Here is a 17,140-nt window from a genome sequence, read left to right as displayed (position 1 = left end):
TATATTGAAAATTTTTATCATTTTGTTTTTTTTATTTATATCAATGCAATTTACATAAAGTATATAAATAGTTAGTATTGAAAATTATTTACATTCAAAAGACCATACTAATTATAAGGATAAAATAAAAAAAAATTAATTAATTTTATTTTGATTTAATAAGTGATCAAATAATATAAAACAAATATTTTTAATAAAATAATCATTTAATATGGAACGAAGGACGTATTATATATCCAAACACATGAAAAGAAAATTACTACTTATTTTTTGAGTAAAACAAAATTATTTTATTCGATCACAATTAATTTGTTGGGCCTGTGCCAGCGGTCAATTGTCATCTAGTATTCATAGAAAGTGGAGATCACATTTCAGCTTTTTGGAAAACTTTATTGATGGTATTGATGGAAATTGAGAAATGGTGCATGTGATCACTAAACACATCACAGAAAAATGTAATACGTGGAAAGTTGCTAAAAATTTAACTAAAAGAATACCTCTAGAAACATAAATAGATATTTTAAAGCAAGTTCAACTGTAGTTATATGATTTTGTATAATAATTTTAAATTTATAATCGAACTCTCTCTATACTTGAATGGACAAATATCACATAATAACCTAACATCTTTTTATATTGGAAGAACTTGTGCAGTTGTGCTTATAGGAAAGCTTTTTTTGGTCCAAAACTGGAACCAAGAAAAAGATACTTTGCTTGAAGCGGGAAATTACTATGAATAATAGCTCTTCCTAACAAATCGAAAGCTAGAGCTATTAGTCTACAATAGGGCGCATCTATTTTTTTTTCCTTGAACAAGAACTATACCTGTATACTCCCTTTCTCCCTAAAAATAGAATTTTGAGTCCTAATTAAATATGGGCAATATTGGGATCACATTAATAATTGAGTTTATCTATTGTGAAAATAATCAAAAAATCAATTTGAATTATTCTTATCATAATAAATTATGAATCATTCCACTAGAAATTCACAGTTGGATTCCTTTATTTATATTTTAGAATTTTCCATTAAACACTTATGTAATTTTTTATGTTAAAATAACAAATACTGATCAATAAATTAAATTACTGATGAATTTAGTTCAATGAATGTGAATTGTGCTTAATGAAAGTGCAGTTCAGTAAAATGCAATGTGTGCTATGATTGCAATCGGGAACATGAACTCATTGATGTGAACTTGATGAAATACTATGATAGCCTTTTTGTGATTGTGTAATTGATGAAACTGTCATTTTTTCATTGTTGATTATGAAAATTGACTTGGAAATACTTGCTCACCGATTGGTCCTAATTAATAGGAGAGAAAGAGGGTAATGAAATGAAGACCTAATGACTTATAATGATACAAATGATGTAATTGTTGATGTTGATATACTATTGATAGTGTGACATGAATCGCATTGATATGAATTGTATTGTTGTTGTGGACACTATCATTTTTTCATTATTTGTGTGAACATACTTATTTGCATTGGTTCTGAAATACTATGATGGGACCTGATTGATACTGATGCCGATGAGAAATGATTCTGGCAGTTGAAACTTATGCCGATGGAAAATGGTTCTACGATTGATACTTATGCTGATGGCAAATAGTTCGAGCGATGCCGATGAAAAATGATCAAGGCGATTGATGATTATACCGATGAAAATGGTTTAGCGCGGATATATGGACCTTGTGCGTTCCCCATGGATTTTGATCGGCTAGACAATGGATATGTATCACTAGGAAAGACATGCATCACTTTACATGACATCACATTGCATTGCATTACATCTTATTTATCATCGTAAAGTTGTGTATATGTCCCTTGTTGTCTTTGTGATTGATACACTTGAGACTGATGTGACTTATTTGGTGATACTGATGAGTTATTGTTGATCTATGTACTATATTGAACTGTGTAGTCTAGATTGGGTTGATTTCTGTGCAGGTTTGTAGTTGAGGAGGTTCAATTGGGCTGAATTAAGTTCTAGTTAGGGGTGTTCATGGTTCGGTTTGAATCGGTTATTGATTAAAATCATAACCAAACCAATTTAATCGGTTATTAAATGTCTAAAATCATAACCAAACCAAGTAAAATAATAACCACGAGTTTGGTTATTGTCGGTTTGGTTCGGTTATTCGGTTTATGAATAGCCGAGATAATTCAAATATTCTCTCTCTACATTCTTCAAATTCTTACGAAGCTCTTTTTCCTCACGGCCCACAAAGGTTCGAAACAGAAAAGGAAACAACTTAAACATTCGAAACAAAAAAGCAAACAACTTAAAATCAATTTAAAATTTGAAAAATTTCTTACAAACCTTCTCAAAATTTAACAATCTTGTACTTGGGGTTGAGGAGTTGAGGTTGCTCTTGAGCCTTCACTGTTAGTCTATGATTGTGAGTCTGTGACTTTGTGAGAAACCAACGTGAGAGAAACAGAAATATAAAAGGAAAACAAATACTAGGGTTTTAAAGTTTTAACTTTTACCTTATGTTGCTGCCTGCTGCTTAAGTGCTTATTAGAAATTTAGGATTTAGAATTGAGGATTTAGAATTGGGCTAATGGGCTTGGATTGTTGGGGACTGTTGTTTAGTGTTTATTAGAATTTATAATTGGGCTTGAGAGTTGGGATTGAATTGTTGGGCCTTAAAATAAGTAGATTAATATTAAATTAATAATTAAAAGGTATAAAATATCTTTAATTATTTATGAAAAACTAATATTATACATATAAATAATTATAAATTTTATGTATATAATTATCGGTTTGATTCGGTTATTTATTCGGTTATTTTTTCCTATAATCATAACCAAACCAAATATTATCGGTTATTCAAATTTAAAACCAAATCAAACCAAACCAAACCAAATGTCGATTTTTTTATTCGGTTTGGTTAAATTTTTTGTTTTGTTTTGATTTTAACCAAAACTGTGAACAGCCCTAGTTCTAGTGTTCTATTAGATTTACTTCATTTTGTTAGTTGGCTTGCTAAGTAACGTGTTATTTGGTACTCAATCCTTGCTAGCTAAACTTGTGTAGATTCAGAACGCAGATCGTGATTCAGTTTCTCTTCCCTATTCCAAGGCTTGGGAAGTAGTTGTTCGATACTGGCGATCTCTTTTGTCCCTTTTATTATGCTTTGTTCTATTTGAGAAACAAAAACATTGAGACTTGTACTTATCTTTCCTTTTTGTTGTATTAGAGGCTTGTACATGTGACAACCAATCTTTGAGGCATTGTAGTTGACTAAGACTTCCGTTTTTATATGAATATGCCTTATTTAAACTGCTTCCTCATTAGGCTAACTTGTTCGGTGGAAAAAGATAAGTGTCATCACATTTTAATTCGAATTGTGAACGAAAGAGGAGAGATAAAGAGAGAGAGAGAGGGAGGGGCAGAGAGGAGAGAGGAGAGCGATATTGAGAGACAGAGAAGAGAGAAGATAAAAAAAAAAGTGAAGTATAGGTATAAAATATAATTATTTTTAAAATTATAATTATATATAGAAAATACTTGGCACATATTTGTTGTATTGTATAATTTTTTCCTATAATATGTTCAATATGAAATTACATGGTATGAGCGACATAGTGACCTCAATCATTTTTAACAGTAGAAAGTTATACATTCTAAGGAGCAAACTATTATGTGCATTGATGTTGTTAATTGTTACGGTCTACTTTAAAGTCTCAAAAGTCAAAATCAAAAATTCGAAATCCGAAATCAAATTTAAAAAAAATCCAATCCAATTTGAACTTATTTGAATTGTAATTTCTTTAATTCAAAAACTGAAAATCTAAACTGAAATTTTCATATTCAATCCGAAGGAGCCGAATGGCACCCCTACCATTAATGCATTAACCATTGAAATCCTCTCAAAATTAACCATTCATTACTAGAAAATAAGATTTGCAATTGAACATCGCCTTTCAATTTTATTTGAACATCAAATAGATACTTGAAATTCCTATATCTTCCAACAAGAATCACTTAGGGCAAAGCACCTTTTGAGCAAAAGTTGGCAAAGCAAAAGAAGCAGTATGAATCTGTGAATCAATTAAGAAAAAAGTAGTATTATTAAAGACTATATATATATATACAACTTAACACAAATATAAATTTAAAATCTTAATTCAAAAGAATAAAAAGAGGTACCTCTGAGTTATAGTACTTCAAAGGTGATTCAGATTTTGTTGAAATGATATCCACATCAACTTTGTTAACGGGATTCTTGAAATCAACTGGAGGCCCCTCAGTAGAGCAAATAACAAAACCAATAGCCCCACTATAAATATTATATATTAGAATTATTGTATGTATAATAACAACGATATAGTCCGTTTTTTTTTTTTTTTTTTTTTTTTTTTTTTTTTTTTTTTTTTACGATATAGTCCGTGCATTCCTACAAAGTGGTGTTTGAAAAAAATAAAATATATGTAGATTTTACCTCTATTTTTATGGGATAGAGAAATTGTTTCTGATATATCCCCGACTCAAAAGAAAAGAGGAATTCAAAGCGCAATTATAAGAAAATAAGAGAGCAATAAAGATACACAGCAAATACATCAACAAATAGTAATAAACATTGTATAACAAAGAAATGTGATTTCTAAATATGATTACAAATAAGAAGGGGATGCTAGCCTCGTGCCTCTCCCATATGAAATGCTACAACTCTCAGCTACCCATCAAACTTCTTCCCAAATCATCAACCTCCATATCTTCCTATCTAGGATCATATCCTCAGTAAGCTTTAGCTTACCTCCATATCTTTCTATCTAGGATCACACCTTTTTATGGGCATATCCATGTGCTTCCTCTTCACATGTTCGAATTATTTCAGTTTTGCTTCTCTCATATTGTCTGCAACGAATGTCATTCTCATCTTGTCTCATATAAATTCATTTTTAATCATATCTCTTTTAATATGTCCATACATCCATTTAAGCATCCTTTTCTCACTATATTTATCTTCTAAACATGGGCATGCATATAGTTGATCACACAATTCAATAATAATAATAATGAACATAATAATAGAGAAGGAGAGAAGATTGCCTTAGGTAGGAAGGAACATTGGTCCATGCATAGTTGACAGAGCCTTTGAAGAATTGGTTGCAGTCTTCAACAAGTTTTTGGATGATATCCAAGAAAACCCACGCACTTTCACCCTGAGTTATGTAAACTCCTCCTGGCCTTAAGGCTTTTGAAACTGCCTCAAAGAAGGGCTTTTCAAAGAAAACTTTTGATGCTCCTGCATACACATTATATATTTTTGAGAAAATACATCAAATTCCTTTTAAACTAGACAGTAGAACTTACTTTAGCATTTTAATTACACAGACCTTTTAATAAAATCTCTCTTAACAACTTTCAAGTGAATTAAATGTCACTATGAGGCTGTAATACCATTCTCACCTGTCACATCATCGCCATGTAAGCACCATAACATATCCATGATCATTAATCTTATCTATTTTTTTGTTTTATTCACCATTTTTTCTTTAACACTTTTTATAATTAATTTACACTAATTAATTAATTCAGAATGCATTTATTAAAATCAAAATTTAAAATATGGACCCCCACCCCATCACTTCTTTCTTCTTCCTTCTTCTTCACTACTTTCAACCCTTCTTTCTCCTCTTCACCATTCAATCAAAATGGGTCAGTCAAAATTCAAGAAAGTTTATATTTATAAAATTGATGTCAATAATATATAGTGAAATCGATGTCAATAAGATGGTAATGGTGTTGAATTTTGCGGATTACCAGAGGAATAGTGAAGTGAAAATAGTGGATAGAGGTGTGGGGTGAAGATGGAGGAAGAAAGGTTTCAATGGCGGAAGAGGTGTATTGGGCAAGACAAGAGAAAAACAAAAATCAAAAGTGTTTTTAAAAAGGGGACCACATTTTTTAAAATATTTTTTAAAAGGTTAGTATATCAAGAAAAAAATATTAGTTATATATTGGCCAACAAAAAAAATGTCATATGTATAATTTTATAAATTCAAATTTTTTCCCTCTTTTTATACGCGCTTTTAGGAGAGTGTATTTACTCTCTCTGTCACGTCACTCTATAAGGGATATTTAAATCACTTGAAAGTTATTAAGGGAGTATTTAAACGCCGTATATAGTTAAAGTACTAAAGTAATTTTGATGTCAAGTTCAAAGAAATTTGATGTATTTACTCTATATTTTTTCATCCTTAATTAGTTTTTCCATTTAATTTCACCGATCGTTCCCAAAAAATTAAAGACCAACACAAAATAAGTGCTAAGCATGACCCTCTATTAATAATTTATATATATACGAAATATTAATAATTAATACTACTTAATTACCAATAGGATCAGAAGAATCTACTATAATTGCATCATATGTTCCTGGAGCAGCGTTCTTCACAAATGCATTTCCTGCAACATTGAAAATGTATCCAAAAGTTTATATATATATATATATATATATATAAAATGTTCATCCTAAATATTATTAATTCTAATTAAATTATTTCAGTGGCAATCATCTATAAAAATTGTTGTTAGGAGTATACCATCTTCAACATAAAGTGTTGCACGTGAATCCTTGTATCCCTTAGCTATGTCAGGAAAATATTTCCTTGAAACCTATATTTAATTGAAAAATAATAATTAGAAACAAAATAATGAATCAAAAAGAGTAACTCAAGGCGGATATAAAATATGAAATATTATAAGCTTTATTTGAATTTTTTAAATCTTAGATGGGCCCTTCCCTGAATTCTGCGCATAGCGGAAGCTTTAGTGCACCGGACAGCCCTTTTATCAAAATTTTTGATACCACAGTTTTGGTATAATGGTATTTGATATGGTATATGATATATTTTTTAAATTCTTTTGGTATTCGGTACGATATTTGGTATTTAGAATTAATATACCGAAATATCGAATACCATACCGAAGTACATAGTTATATAAATAACATATATATATTATTAAAATACTAGCATATATGTAACCTCATATTAGTATAAACTATATGTTTAAAAGTTGAAACATTCACTACTCTATTTTGTTGAAATGTATATTAAATGTAATTGATTAAGAAAATAAGTTATTTGTACTTTCTTTTCAATATATATATTTCTACATGTGTAATGAGTTAGTATGATACAATTGAGATCTTTTTTTGAATTATCGAAGTCTTAATACTCTATTATACGAATATATATTAGTCAAAGTTGAACAAATTATGATTATCGATTCACCATACCGCAAAATATCGAAATCGAACTTTAAAATATCAAACCATATCGAATTAAATTGGTATGGTAATGGTAAAATAGTTTTAAAAACCGAATATCAAAATTACCGTATCAAAATTTCAAATACCAAATCATACCGTACGATGCCCACCCCTAGGAGTCATAACGTTTGCAAAGAATACTTATGTAACGACCTAGCCCGTCGTTACTAAAAATATCTATGATAAAGGTATACGAATCTCATTCATCATAAGGTTAAAATCAATACCTTGATATGTGAGTGCATTAGTTATAAATTAAGGTCGTGCTATGCTCCTATCTCAAAGTTGAGCTGAAAGTGTCTTTTTGATTTACTTTTGGACTTGAGTTCAAACTAAGGTCAACTTCAAACGATCATATCTCTCAGCTATAATGTATTATGTGGCCCATAACCTATCAAATTTAATGTCTTTGAGTCGTCTTTCCAACTCCACCAAATTTACCTCATTTGGAGTTTAGAGTAAAAAGTTATGCCCATTTTACTGGACACTGTCCGGGTCAGGCCGCCAGAGCCAGATTGAGGCCGCTGTAGCGGGATCTGACGGGTCAAAACTTAAAAGTGGAGTATTTTTGTTACCTCCTTCTCCTAAGTGCCAAAATAGATGAAAGTTACCTAGAAACCTCCAAAAACCTATTCTAGGCATGGAGTGAAGGGAAGAAGAGATTTCTAGCACAAGAAAAGCTACAACCCACGGATTCAGGCCCGTCTCCATGGATTCTCCTTCTAAAACCCACATATTCTATATTGTAGTTGATAGGAGATTTCATGCCTAGGCTTTCGGGGCACGGAGTTTGGATGGCTGAATGTATTATTATTGTTGTTTAGGATAGGAATGTACTATATGGGTATGATTATCCTGTGAGTAGTGATGATAGTCTAGTTCTTGATTGATAACTGTAATACTACTTGTTGATATGATTGATGGTTCTTGTAAATATTAAGGTGAAAGAAATTGTCGGATTAGAGTGAGATATTAAGGCTTGTTATAATCAAGGAGGGTCCATAGCAATATAGGGGCCATATACATACATTTATATATGTGAGTTCATATTGATAGTTCTATGTGAATTATTTGAGTAATGTGAATCATGAAGTTAGGGGAGGAGGTAGTTGATTTAATATTGATAAATCTCTTGAATGAACTTATTAATTATCTGTGGTTATAGATTATGGTTAGTGTATATCATAAAGAGACTCTTAATAGTGATTAAGTAAGGTTATGACGTCTTTTATGTATTTAATTGTTATGGTTGAATGTTTTATATGTTGTTGTAATGGGTCTACAATTTCAGAACTGTGAAATCCATAATCTTGAACTTGCTTTACCAAAAGTGATGCCTTAAATAAAGAAGGCTTGACGAAATATTATTAATGAAGGAAAAGATAGAATGTAACTAATGAAATGATTATTGTGAACAATTACATGCAATGAACCTGTTACTTGATTGTGCAAGTATGTGAACTATTCATTGTGGACTATGATCATGATTGTGAATATGATGTTGGATCGGGTGTCACGTACCGACACATATATTGAATTGGGTGTCACGTTTTGATACATAAATATAGGATTGAGTGTCACGTTCTGACACGTATATAGAATTGGGTGTCACATTCCGACACATATATAGAATCGGGTATCACATTTCGACACATATATGATTTGGGTATGGATTCCATGAAAGAACCAATGTGTGACTATCATCTATGAATTGATCTTGAATATATGTGTGATGGTAGAGAAATTGATTGGATTATAATTGAGCATGTCCATCCAGTGTAATAACTGATATGAAAGGACCGAAGGTCCTAGTGTTATCATGTTGACTGTTATAATTGAGATTTACCTTGTGAAACTTTACATTTCTCCCGAAATGGTAAATTGATAATGTGTTCATGTATATGCCTGATTGAATTATGTTATGGATGCTAGATGCATCCTCATAGTAGGTATGAGGTTGTGGGTAAATCAGTTGAAATCAGTCAGTGTGTTGTTAAGGGAGATTAATGACTTAAAGTCAGTAATTGTTGATGTCATGTGTGCACCTGGGTTAAAAAGAGGATTGGGAAGTTTTTGGAAATTCTGCCTCCGGGCAGGCCGCTCTGGCGGGAGGAATCCCGCTATGGCGAGGCCGCTAGAGCGGGATAGGTCTCGCCATGGCGGAACAGTAGCGGTTAGCAAATGAGCTTTAGTCCCCCAAATATTTTCCTCTTCCAAGTGAGATGTTAATTATCCTAAGGTCATGTGATAGTGTGAAGCTAAATATAATAGACGGGTTAGACGGAGTTAATACTGGTCCGTAGTTTGGAAACTTCTCTATGTGATAGAAGGGCTAGGCCTTGATCTGTATTAGAGTTAACAGTGGACCAATTAGAAAAGGTGTAATTTAGGCTTGAACGACTCTAATGAGGTTAATGTGAAGGATAAGAGTTTTGCATAAGGTTTGGTGGGGAATCTCTTAAGAGAATGTTTCCTTTTTGTCAATTCCTTTATATTATGCGATGGGTATCGGGGTTGACCGATGATGCCTATCAGTAAATGTTGATTGTACTGATACTATTCTTACTATGTCACTTGGCATAGTCTGGTTGCAGGGTCAGTTATGTCTCGTAGGTGAAGACGAATGTGATCCTCCAGCGGCTTTTATTTTTCCCTTATCTTGGTGGAAGCTGGGTCATTGATCTTTTATTTTACTTCTACTCTTAGTAGCTCTTGTAACTATTTAGACTAGTATCCTTGGGGGATATTGTATGGTTGTGTAAGCTAGTCTTAATATAATTTTCTTTAGAATTTTGATTTAATTATTCAAGTTTGTTTTAAATTCCGCAACTATTCTTATATAAGGGTTCTCCTACTTAGAGTGTATAGTGGGTGCCCGCACGGTCCGGTGGGTTGAGTCGTGACAACTTAGATTTTGAATATACTTTTTCTAAAATATGAATTATGACTACAATTTTTTAAAACTAGTACAATCATCCAATTTGACTAATTTACCTGAAACATACAATCAATTCTACTCCGAACGAATTATATCTCAAAATAGATAGTAACATAATGTCATAGATTAGATCCATATACGAGCTACTACATATTACTCCCTCCGTCTCATATTAGATGGGCACTTTCACCTTTACACGGTAATTAAGAAATCATTAATACATTGAAAGACTTTACCATTGTGCCCTTTGTTTATATCAATGTAATATACATAGAGTATAGAAATACTTAGTATTGAGAATTATTTACATTCAAAAGGCCATATTAATTGTAGGGGTAAAATAGAAAAAATTTAATTAATTCTATCTTGATTTAGTAAGTGTTATATCGGACAAATATTTTTAATAAGATGTCCATCTAATAGCGGACAGAGGAAGTATTACAAATATCTTTTTTTCTTTATTTAGAATTTCTGAAATTGGTGCTAAGAAGTTCAAAAAATGAAGCGTCCAAAATAATGAAGTAATACTTACATTAATGACCATGTCATCAATCTCGACCAAATCAACTTTCTCAATAGATGGATAACGTAAGACTTCTCTCAAAGTAAATCCCATTCCTCCTCCAATAATCAAAACCTAAAATATATCAAATATATAAAGTTGATCAAGATAATGGATTGTTGAATTTATTATGCGAACGTTTAATTTTCATCGTTTGTTCATAATTCATAAATATTAATAATAAATACAAAGGAGTCTCTTCTCTTTTAGTGAATGTTTCAGAAGATTACTCATTTTTTTTTTTTTGTAAAATGGAAGAATTAAACATACCTTTTTTGGGTTAGGAATAGAAGCAAGTGGGAGATGTACAATCATTTCAACATAAGCACATACATCCCTCTCTGTATGTTGAATTATCCCATCCAGAACTATCACTTTTCCAAAAGTTAACGACTGCCATAATATGAATTCATTATAATCAATAATATTCACCACTACCACAATATTAATTAATTACATAATTAAAATTATTATGATTTATCTATATATATATATAAAGTAGTACCTGAAAGATCATAATATCCTGGTACTTTGACTTCCCCTTGAATAATATCTTTTCGATCTTCAGTGACATTATTTCTCCCGGTACTAACAGTTTTTTAATTCACCATGCAAAAAATGAATTACCGACCATTTAGTTGAAATAAATAAATAAATAAATAAATATTTCATCACAAAATATGAAGAAAATTCTTTATAACTTGAAGTGTGTCAATAATATTATCCATAAGAATATTTCACTTGATGCTACATGTACGTAAGTGTATTCCCCGGGACTCTACAAAATCTTCTAATATAATTATATATACAAACAACCACTCATGATCAGAAGCACATCCTCATGGCCAAATAATTGAATGTCAAATAAATGGCTTTCAACAACAATTTGCATATAATGACAATAACTAGAAGACAAATGATTTATAACTCCTATGAAGAGTACGAATATATTCAATTAAGACTATTCAAAGAGTAATAAAGGTATGAATGATAATTCGGAAAAATTTCAAAAATGTCCTTTAAAATATTGAAAATGATTTAGAAATGACTTTTTTTTATTTATTGGATCAAAAATATCTTTAATGTATACAAATAGTTTTAAAATGTCTTTCTTCCACCTATTAAATAAAAAATGTTCTTAATCAATTAAAAATGATTTAAATATGTCTTCCTTCTACCTAAAAGTATATTTATCAACTATTAAATACTTTTTAATATGTCTGCATTTCGTACGATCTTAATATATTTTATCAATAAATATAATATTTTTATAACATCAAAATATTTTTAAAATTCTTTTTAGCCTTCAAATTTGAATAAATTAAAACTCAACTTTTTAATTCATTTTACTTCTATTAGCACCTTAGTTATATATTTTTTTCATTGTCTAATAATTTTAGTCTTTTAAAACTATTGCATTTTTTTGTATAAATTATGTTAAATGATGTTGTATTTACACTTAGGAAAAAATTAAACAAAAATTATTTTTTATGGGCATACATAATGAAATTCCTCTTCTCTGTGACTAAGATAATGTTTTTATATAACATACATTTGGGTTAATTCACACATTAGTTCAAATATTTTATTTAAAGCAAATAATTCTATTAGGTAAGACAAACAAGCAAGAATTTTTCAAAAAAAAATACAAATAAAAAAATTAAATAATTGTCAAAGTACTGTTAAAAATAATAATTGACGCATATAATTATAATTAGTAAATTTTTGAATCATTTCTAATATGTTAAGAGAGTTTTTTATCTAATAGGTAGAGGAAAGGACAAATTTGAATCATTTCTAATAGGTTAAGGGCATTTTTGATCCAATAGGTGGAAAAAAGGCATTTTGAACCATTTCTAATACGTTAAGAGTATTTTTGACCCAATAGATGAAAAATAGGCAAATTTAATCCAATAGGTGGAAGGAAGACATTTTTGAACCATTTCTAATACGTTAAGGACATTTTTGAATCTTTTTCCATTATAATTTAATCATGACTAGTAAGGATTAAAGAATACTTCCTTCATTCCTATTTACTTGTCAAATATTTTTCTAATTTGATTTTCCTTTTTACTTGTCAATTTGACAAATTAAGAAATGACAATTTGTTTCTTCCAATTATATCCTCAATTTATTAAAATTGAGTTAATGTCTTAAAAAAAATATAGTGAGTATATATGTTTAAAACTATATCAATTAATAGGTATAAAATGATAAACTCACTATATCAATCATTATTTTTTTAATAGGTGTGCTAAATCAAAATTTGATAAATTAAAAAAAACGGAGGGAATATATTATAATTTATTTGTAAGATATAAGAATTATTTTTCTAAAAAATACTAATTACTTTAGTGTTGTCACTCCAACTATTGTTGTCACTATATATAAACTAAGAGCCCGTTTGGATGGGTTTAAAAAAATAACTTTTATGTATGAAGTGCTTTTAGAACTTTGAAGTGCTGAAAGTTATTTTTATAAATAAGCAGTTGAGTGTTTGGATAAAAGTGCATAAATGAGGAAAATGATGTGAATTTCAGGGTTAAAAGAATAAAAAGGGTAGTTTGAGAATTTAATTAAAATATAACGGATATAAAAGTAATTTTCATGGTAAAAAAAATGACTTTAAGCAGTTAGAAAAAAAAGTTAGGAATCCTAACTTTTCATTTTTGACTGACTTTAAGAACTTTATGGTTTAAAGTTAGCATTAGGCAAACACGTCCAAAAGCTAAATAGGGGCTTTAAGTTGGTTAAAGCTCATCCAAACGGGCTCTAAATTAACTTTTACACTCTCAGTCACCCGACCCAAGCCCCTATTACTAAAATGGGTCAAGTTTTTCTAGCCCTTTTAACCCTATTGACACATTATATTATATTATTATAATTTGAAAGGTAGGTCACTTTATTGTTTTCTTCTTCATCCCAGCCGACAAACTCAAATCATTTTGCAAGATTTGAGTGGCAAAAATTATAATAATCAAAAGTAACATATATCTGATAAAATAATAGAGATGTATCACAAAGATAGGAAAGAATACTGACCAGGAAACAAATCACTGACATCTGAATACCATCCAGGAATAGTTGAAAGGCATTCCATTTCTTTTCCACTGTTATCAACACTCACATTTTCCTCTTCCATTTTCTTCTTTTTTTCTTGTTTCTAAAACTAAGACTATTTCTCTTTATTTATAGTCCCATATAAATGTGTTTCTCCACATATGTTCTCTTATTATATAAGAAGAGTTTGTTGACGCAATAATTGTATATACAGCTGTCAACCTGCTTGAATATTTTTGGAATTATTAATATTTATTGTTGAGTTGTACTGGTCTGCTGTAGAAATTTGCAGGGATTGTTTAGTTTGAATACGACCCCTGCAAGTTTCTAAAACTAAGACTTTATTTCTCTTTATTTATAGTCCCATATAAATGTGTTTTTCCACATATTTTCTCTTATAATGTAAGAAGAGGTTGTTGACGCAATAATTATATATACAGCAGTCCATCAACCTGCTTTAATATTTTTGGAATTATTAATATTTATTGTTGAGTTGTACTGGTCTACCGTAGAAATTTGTAGAGGTTATTTGGTTTGAATATGAGTTATGCTTTGATTTATTGTATTAAAAATAATATTTTCTAAAAATAAGTTGTATATTTACAAAAATATTCTCTTATTTAGCTTTTTGTATATATATTTTTGGTAGATCTTTAATTATTCATTCTTAAAAATAAAATCTCCATCTTATTTAGCTTAATTACTTTTATGCGTGAATTTTCTTTGTGTTGCCAATTTTGGAGGAACAATGCTTATTATTTTTCGGATTTTGGAACTCTAGAAGGAAGAACTATACCTTTGAATATCTTTACAAATTAACTATAAAAATGCTTTCTTTTCTTTCTACTTTCCCAGCTAACATAAATGATATATATATATATATATAGTGCATTGTTCTAAGTTTCTCCTCAAGTATGTGTTGTTAATTTCAGGTTCTTCAACCATCAAACTTAAATATGAGGAAAGTTCTGGTAGCACGTATACTATATACATTCCTTTTGTTTTACATTGTGATAAACAAAATTGCGCAACTTAACTGTGATTGAAGTACATAATTAATCATAGACACAAAGAAGATATAACTGCCTATTCACTTCTCACATCAAAGAGAAGTCGAAAAACATTTTGAACAGGGAGAGGTACAGAAAATTGATGAAAATAAAAATTACAAAATATAACTTGACCCAAAGAGAGATTTTCAATTTAGCAGATCCAAACACGACTTTTGCAGGAGCAACTTACAGAAAATAACTCACTATAGCAGATCAGGACAAAATGATGTGTAACTAGAGGGTAATTTTGAAATTTAATAAGTTTATTCCATCACAAATTATGATGGAATTATTATACTATCCAACTTATTCCAATACTATTTATTAGTTCCGAAATAAATTATTTCAAACTTTTCAACCAATCATCAATTTAAGCAACACTATAATTTTATCCAAAAATTAATTGTTATAATAATACTTCACACCAACGACCCGTTAGTGTGGACCCAAAAACTAGCTAGGATACTTTAATTAAGTTGAGGTTCTCTTTTACAGTCACATTTTGCCCCACCTTTTATATTATTTATATTCCGTAAATTTATGAGGCAGTGCACATCATTTAAAAAAATAAAAACATAAATTAAATATTATTTTTCACATTTGTCCTTAAATTATTTTTAAAAATAAAAATAATTCAAAATAAAATCATAAATATGATCAATTAACTCTCTTGAACTTATCACCTAAAAAATGTGAATGAAGAATAAAATTGAAAAAAAGTTCAAATATTTATCTTAAACTTTGAATAATTTATTTATTTTAAATTATTAAAAAAATTCCAAAAATTTAGTTAATATAAATGTGTGGGAGTACTTTCTAACATAAATTGTAACGACCCATTAGGTCGTTTTGAGTACTAGAGATTCTTATATCATAAATGACTCATCCCGTAAATTTTAGATGGAATTTTGGATTATTCTGTAGATACAGTTATTTAATTGATGAGTAATTTTAGATAATTAATTTAGTTGATGGGCTAAATTTATAATTTATTTAATATTCAATACTACTTTTTTCATATTTATTAAAATAAGTTAGTAGGATTTGTGATTTTTAGTGCATAATTATTTTAGAAAATAAAAGAAAAGAAAATAGGAGGAAAAGCTTACTTGTGGCGCCGATGAAGAGCACACCACATTGAGGTTAGAATCAACCACACCTCTATTCAGTCATTTCTGCATACGAAAAAAAGGTATATTATTGCTAGTATTATAATTGATAATGGGGAAGGGAATTGAATATGTGTACAAATAAATGAGAGATGTTGTAACCATAATTTTGGTGGATAAATTTATGAGAAAATAGTATAGTTACTGATGAGTAATCATGAGAGTATAATAAGGTAATCATTAAATAATTATTGGATGGAATAGATTTCTGAATTGGTTCTGCAATTTGTCGCCATTTGTTTTAATTACTTTCGTTTTAATTTACTCTTATAATTATCATATTATGTTTTAAGTTTTGATATATTAAGATAGGTAATTAAATATTAGGTGTATTTTATTATATGATCACCATCACATTTGCGATATTGGAGGATTGAGGCTTAACTTTAGGCTTGAGATTTAGGAAATTGATTAAAGAGTTGAGAGAGTTTTTGGGTCTAGGCTAGATATATAGTAATATGGGTGTCTACGGACTTGTTTACTTATGAATATTATATATTTGATAGATTGAAAAAGTTTTAAGGCATCAAAGAAAGGAAAAACATTGGTGGATTAACTTGCTTGACTTTGGCTCTTTGATTGAGGTAGGTTATGGTTTATTTTATATCATAGAGAGACTCGTAATAGTGATTGATATTCGTTGAGTAATGTTGTGAAGTTTGCTATGCATTTAATTGTTGTGATTTAGATAATTGATATATTGTTTTGATTGATCTGCAATCTCAAGACCGTGAAATAGATAATCTTGAACTTGTTCTATCAAAGGTGATGCCTTGAAGGCTTTATGAAATATTGTTAATAAAGTGGAAAATGATAAGAAAGAATGCTAAATTAATTATATTTGGATCGGATGTCATATTTTGACAAGGTATAATTGGATCAGATGTCACATTCCGACAAGATATTATAGGATCGGGTGTCAAATTTTGATACAGTATATTTGAATTGGATGTCACAAGCTGACACGATATTATTGGATCAGGTGTCATGTTCCAACACGATATATTTAAATCGGGTGTCACGAGCCCGCATGATATTACTAGATCGGGTGTCACATTCTGT

The 17,140-nt window shown here is 29.7% G+C and overlaps 1 protein-coding gene across 1 annotated transcript; it reads right to left on the bottom strand.

Moving 5' to 3' along the window:
• Positions 1 to 3,768: 3,768 nt before the first annotated feature.
• On the bottom strand, positions 3,769 to 14,021 carry LOC129899719 (spermidine synthase 2-like). The gene is made up of 9 exons (XM_055974752.1): positions 13,840 to 14,021; positions 11,303 to 11,385; positions 11,068 to 11,190; positions 10,768 to 10,872; positions 6,567 to 6,639; positions 6,358 to 6,429; positions 5,071 to 5,266; positions 4,168 to 4,297; positions 3,769 to 4,058 (listed from the first exon to the last, which is right to left on the bottom strand). Exons 1-9 carry the CDS (start codon positions 13,937 to 13,939, stop codon positions 3,999 to 4,001), a joined length of 942 nt encoding a protein of 313 aa, XP_055830727.1. The 5' UTR covers positions 13,940 to 14,021; the 3' UTR covers positions 3,769 to 3,998.
• Positions 14,022 to 17,140: the final 3,119 nt, after the last annotated feature.

Source organism: Solanum dulcamara, chromosome 8 (assembly GCF_947179165.1).
Source record: "Solanum dulcamara chromosome 8, daSolDulc1.2, whole genome shotgun sequence".
NCBI lineage: Eukaryota > Viridiplantae > Streptophyta > Magnoliopsida > Solanales > Solanaceae > Solanum > Solanum dulcamara.
The sequence above is the reverse complement of the archived record's forward strand: the minus strand, read 5'-3'. Positions and strand labels throughout refer to the sequence as shown.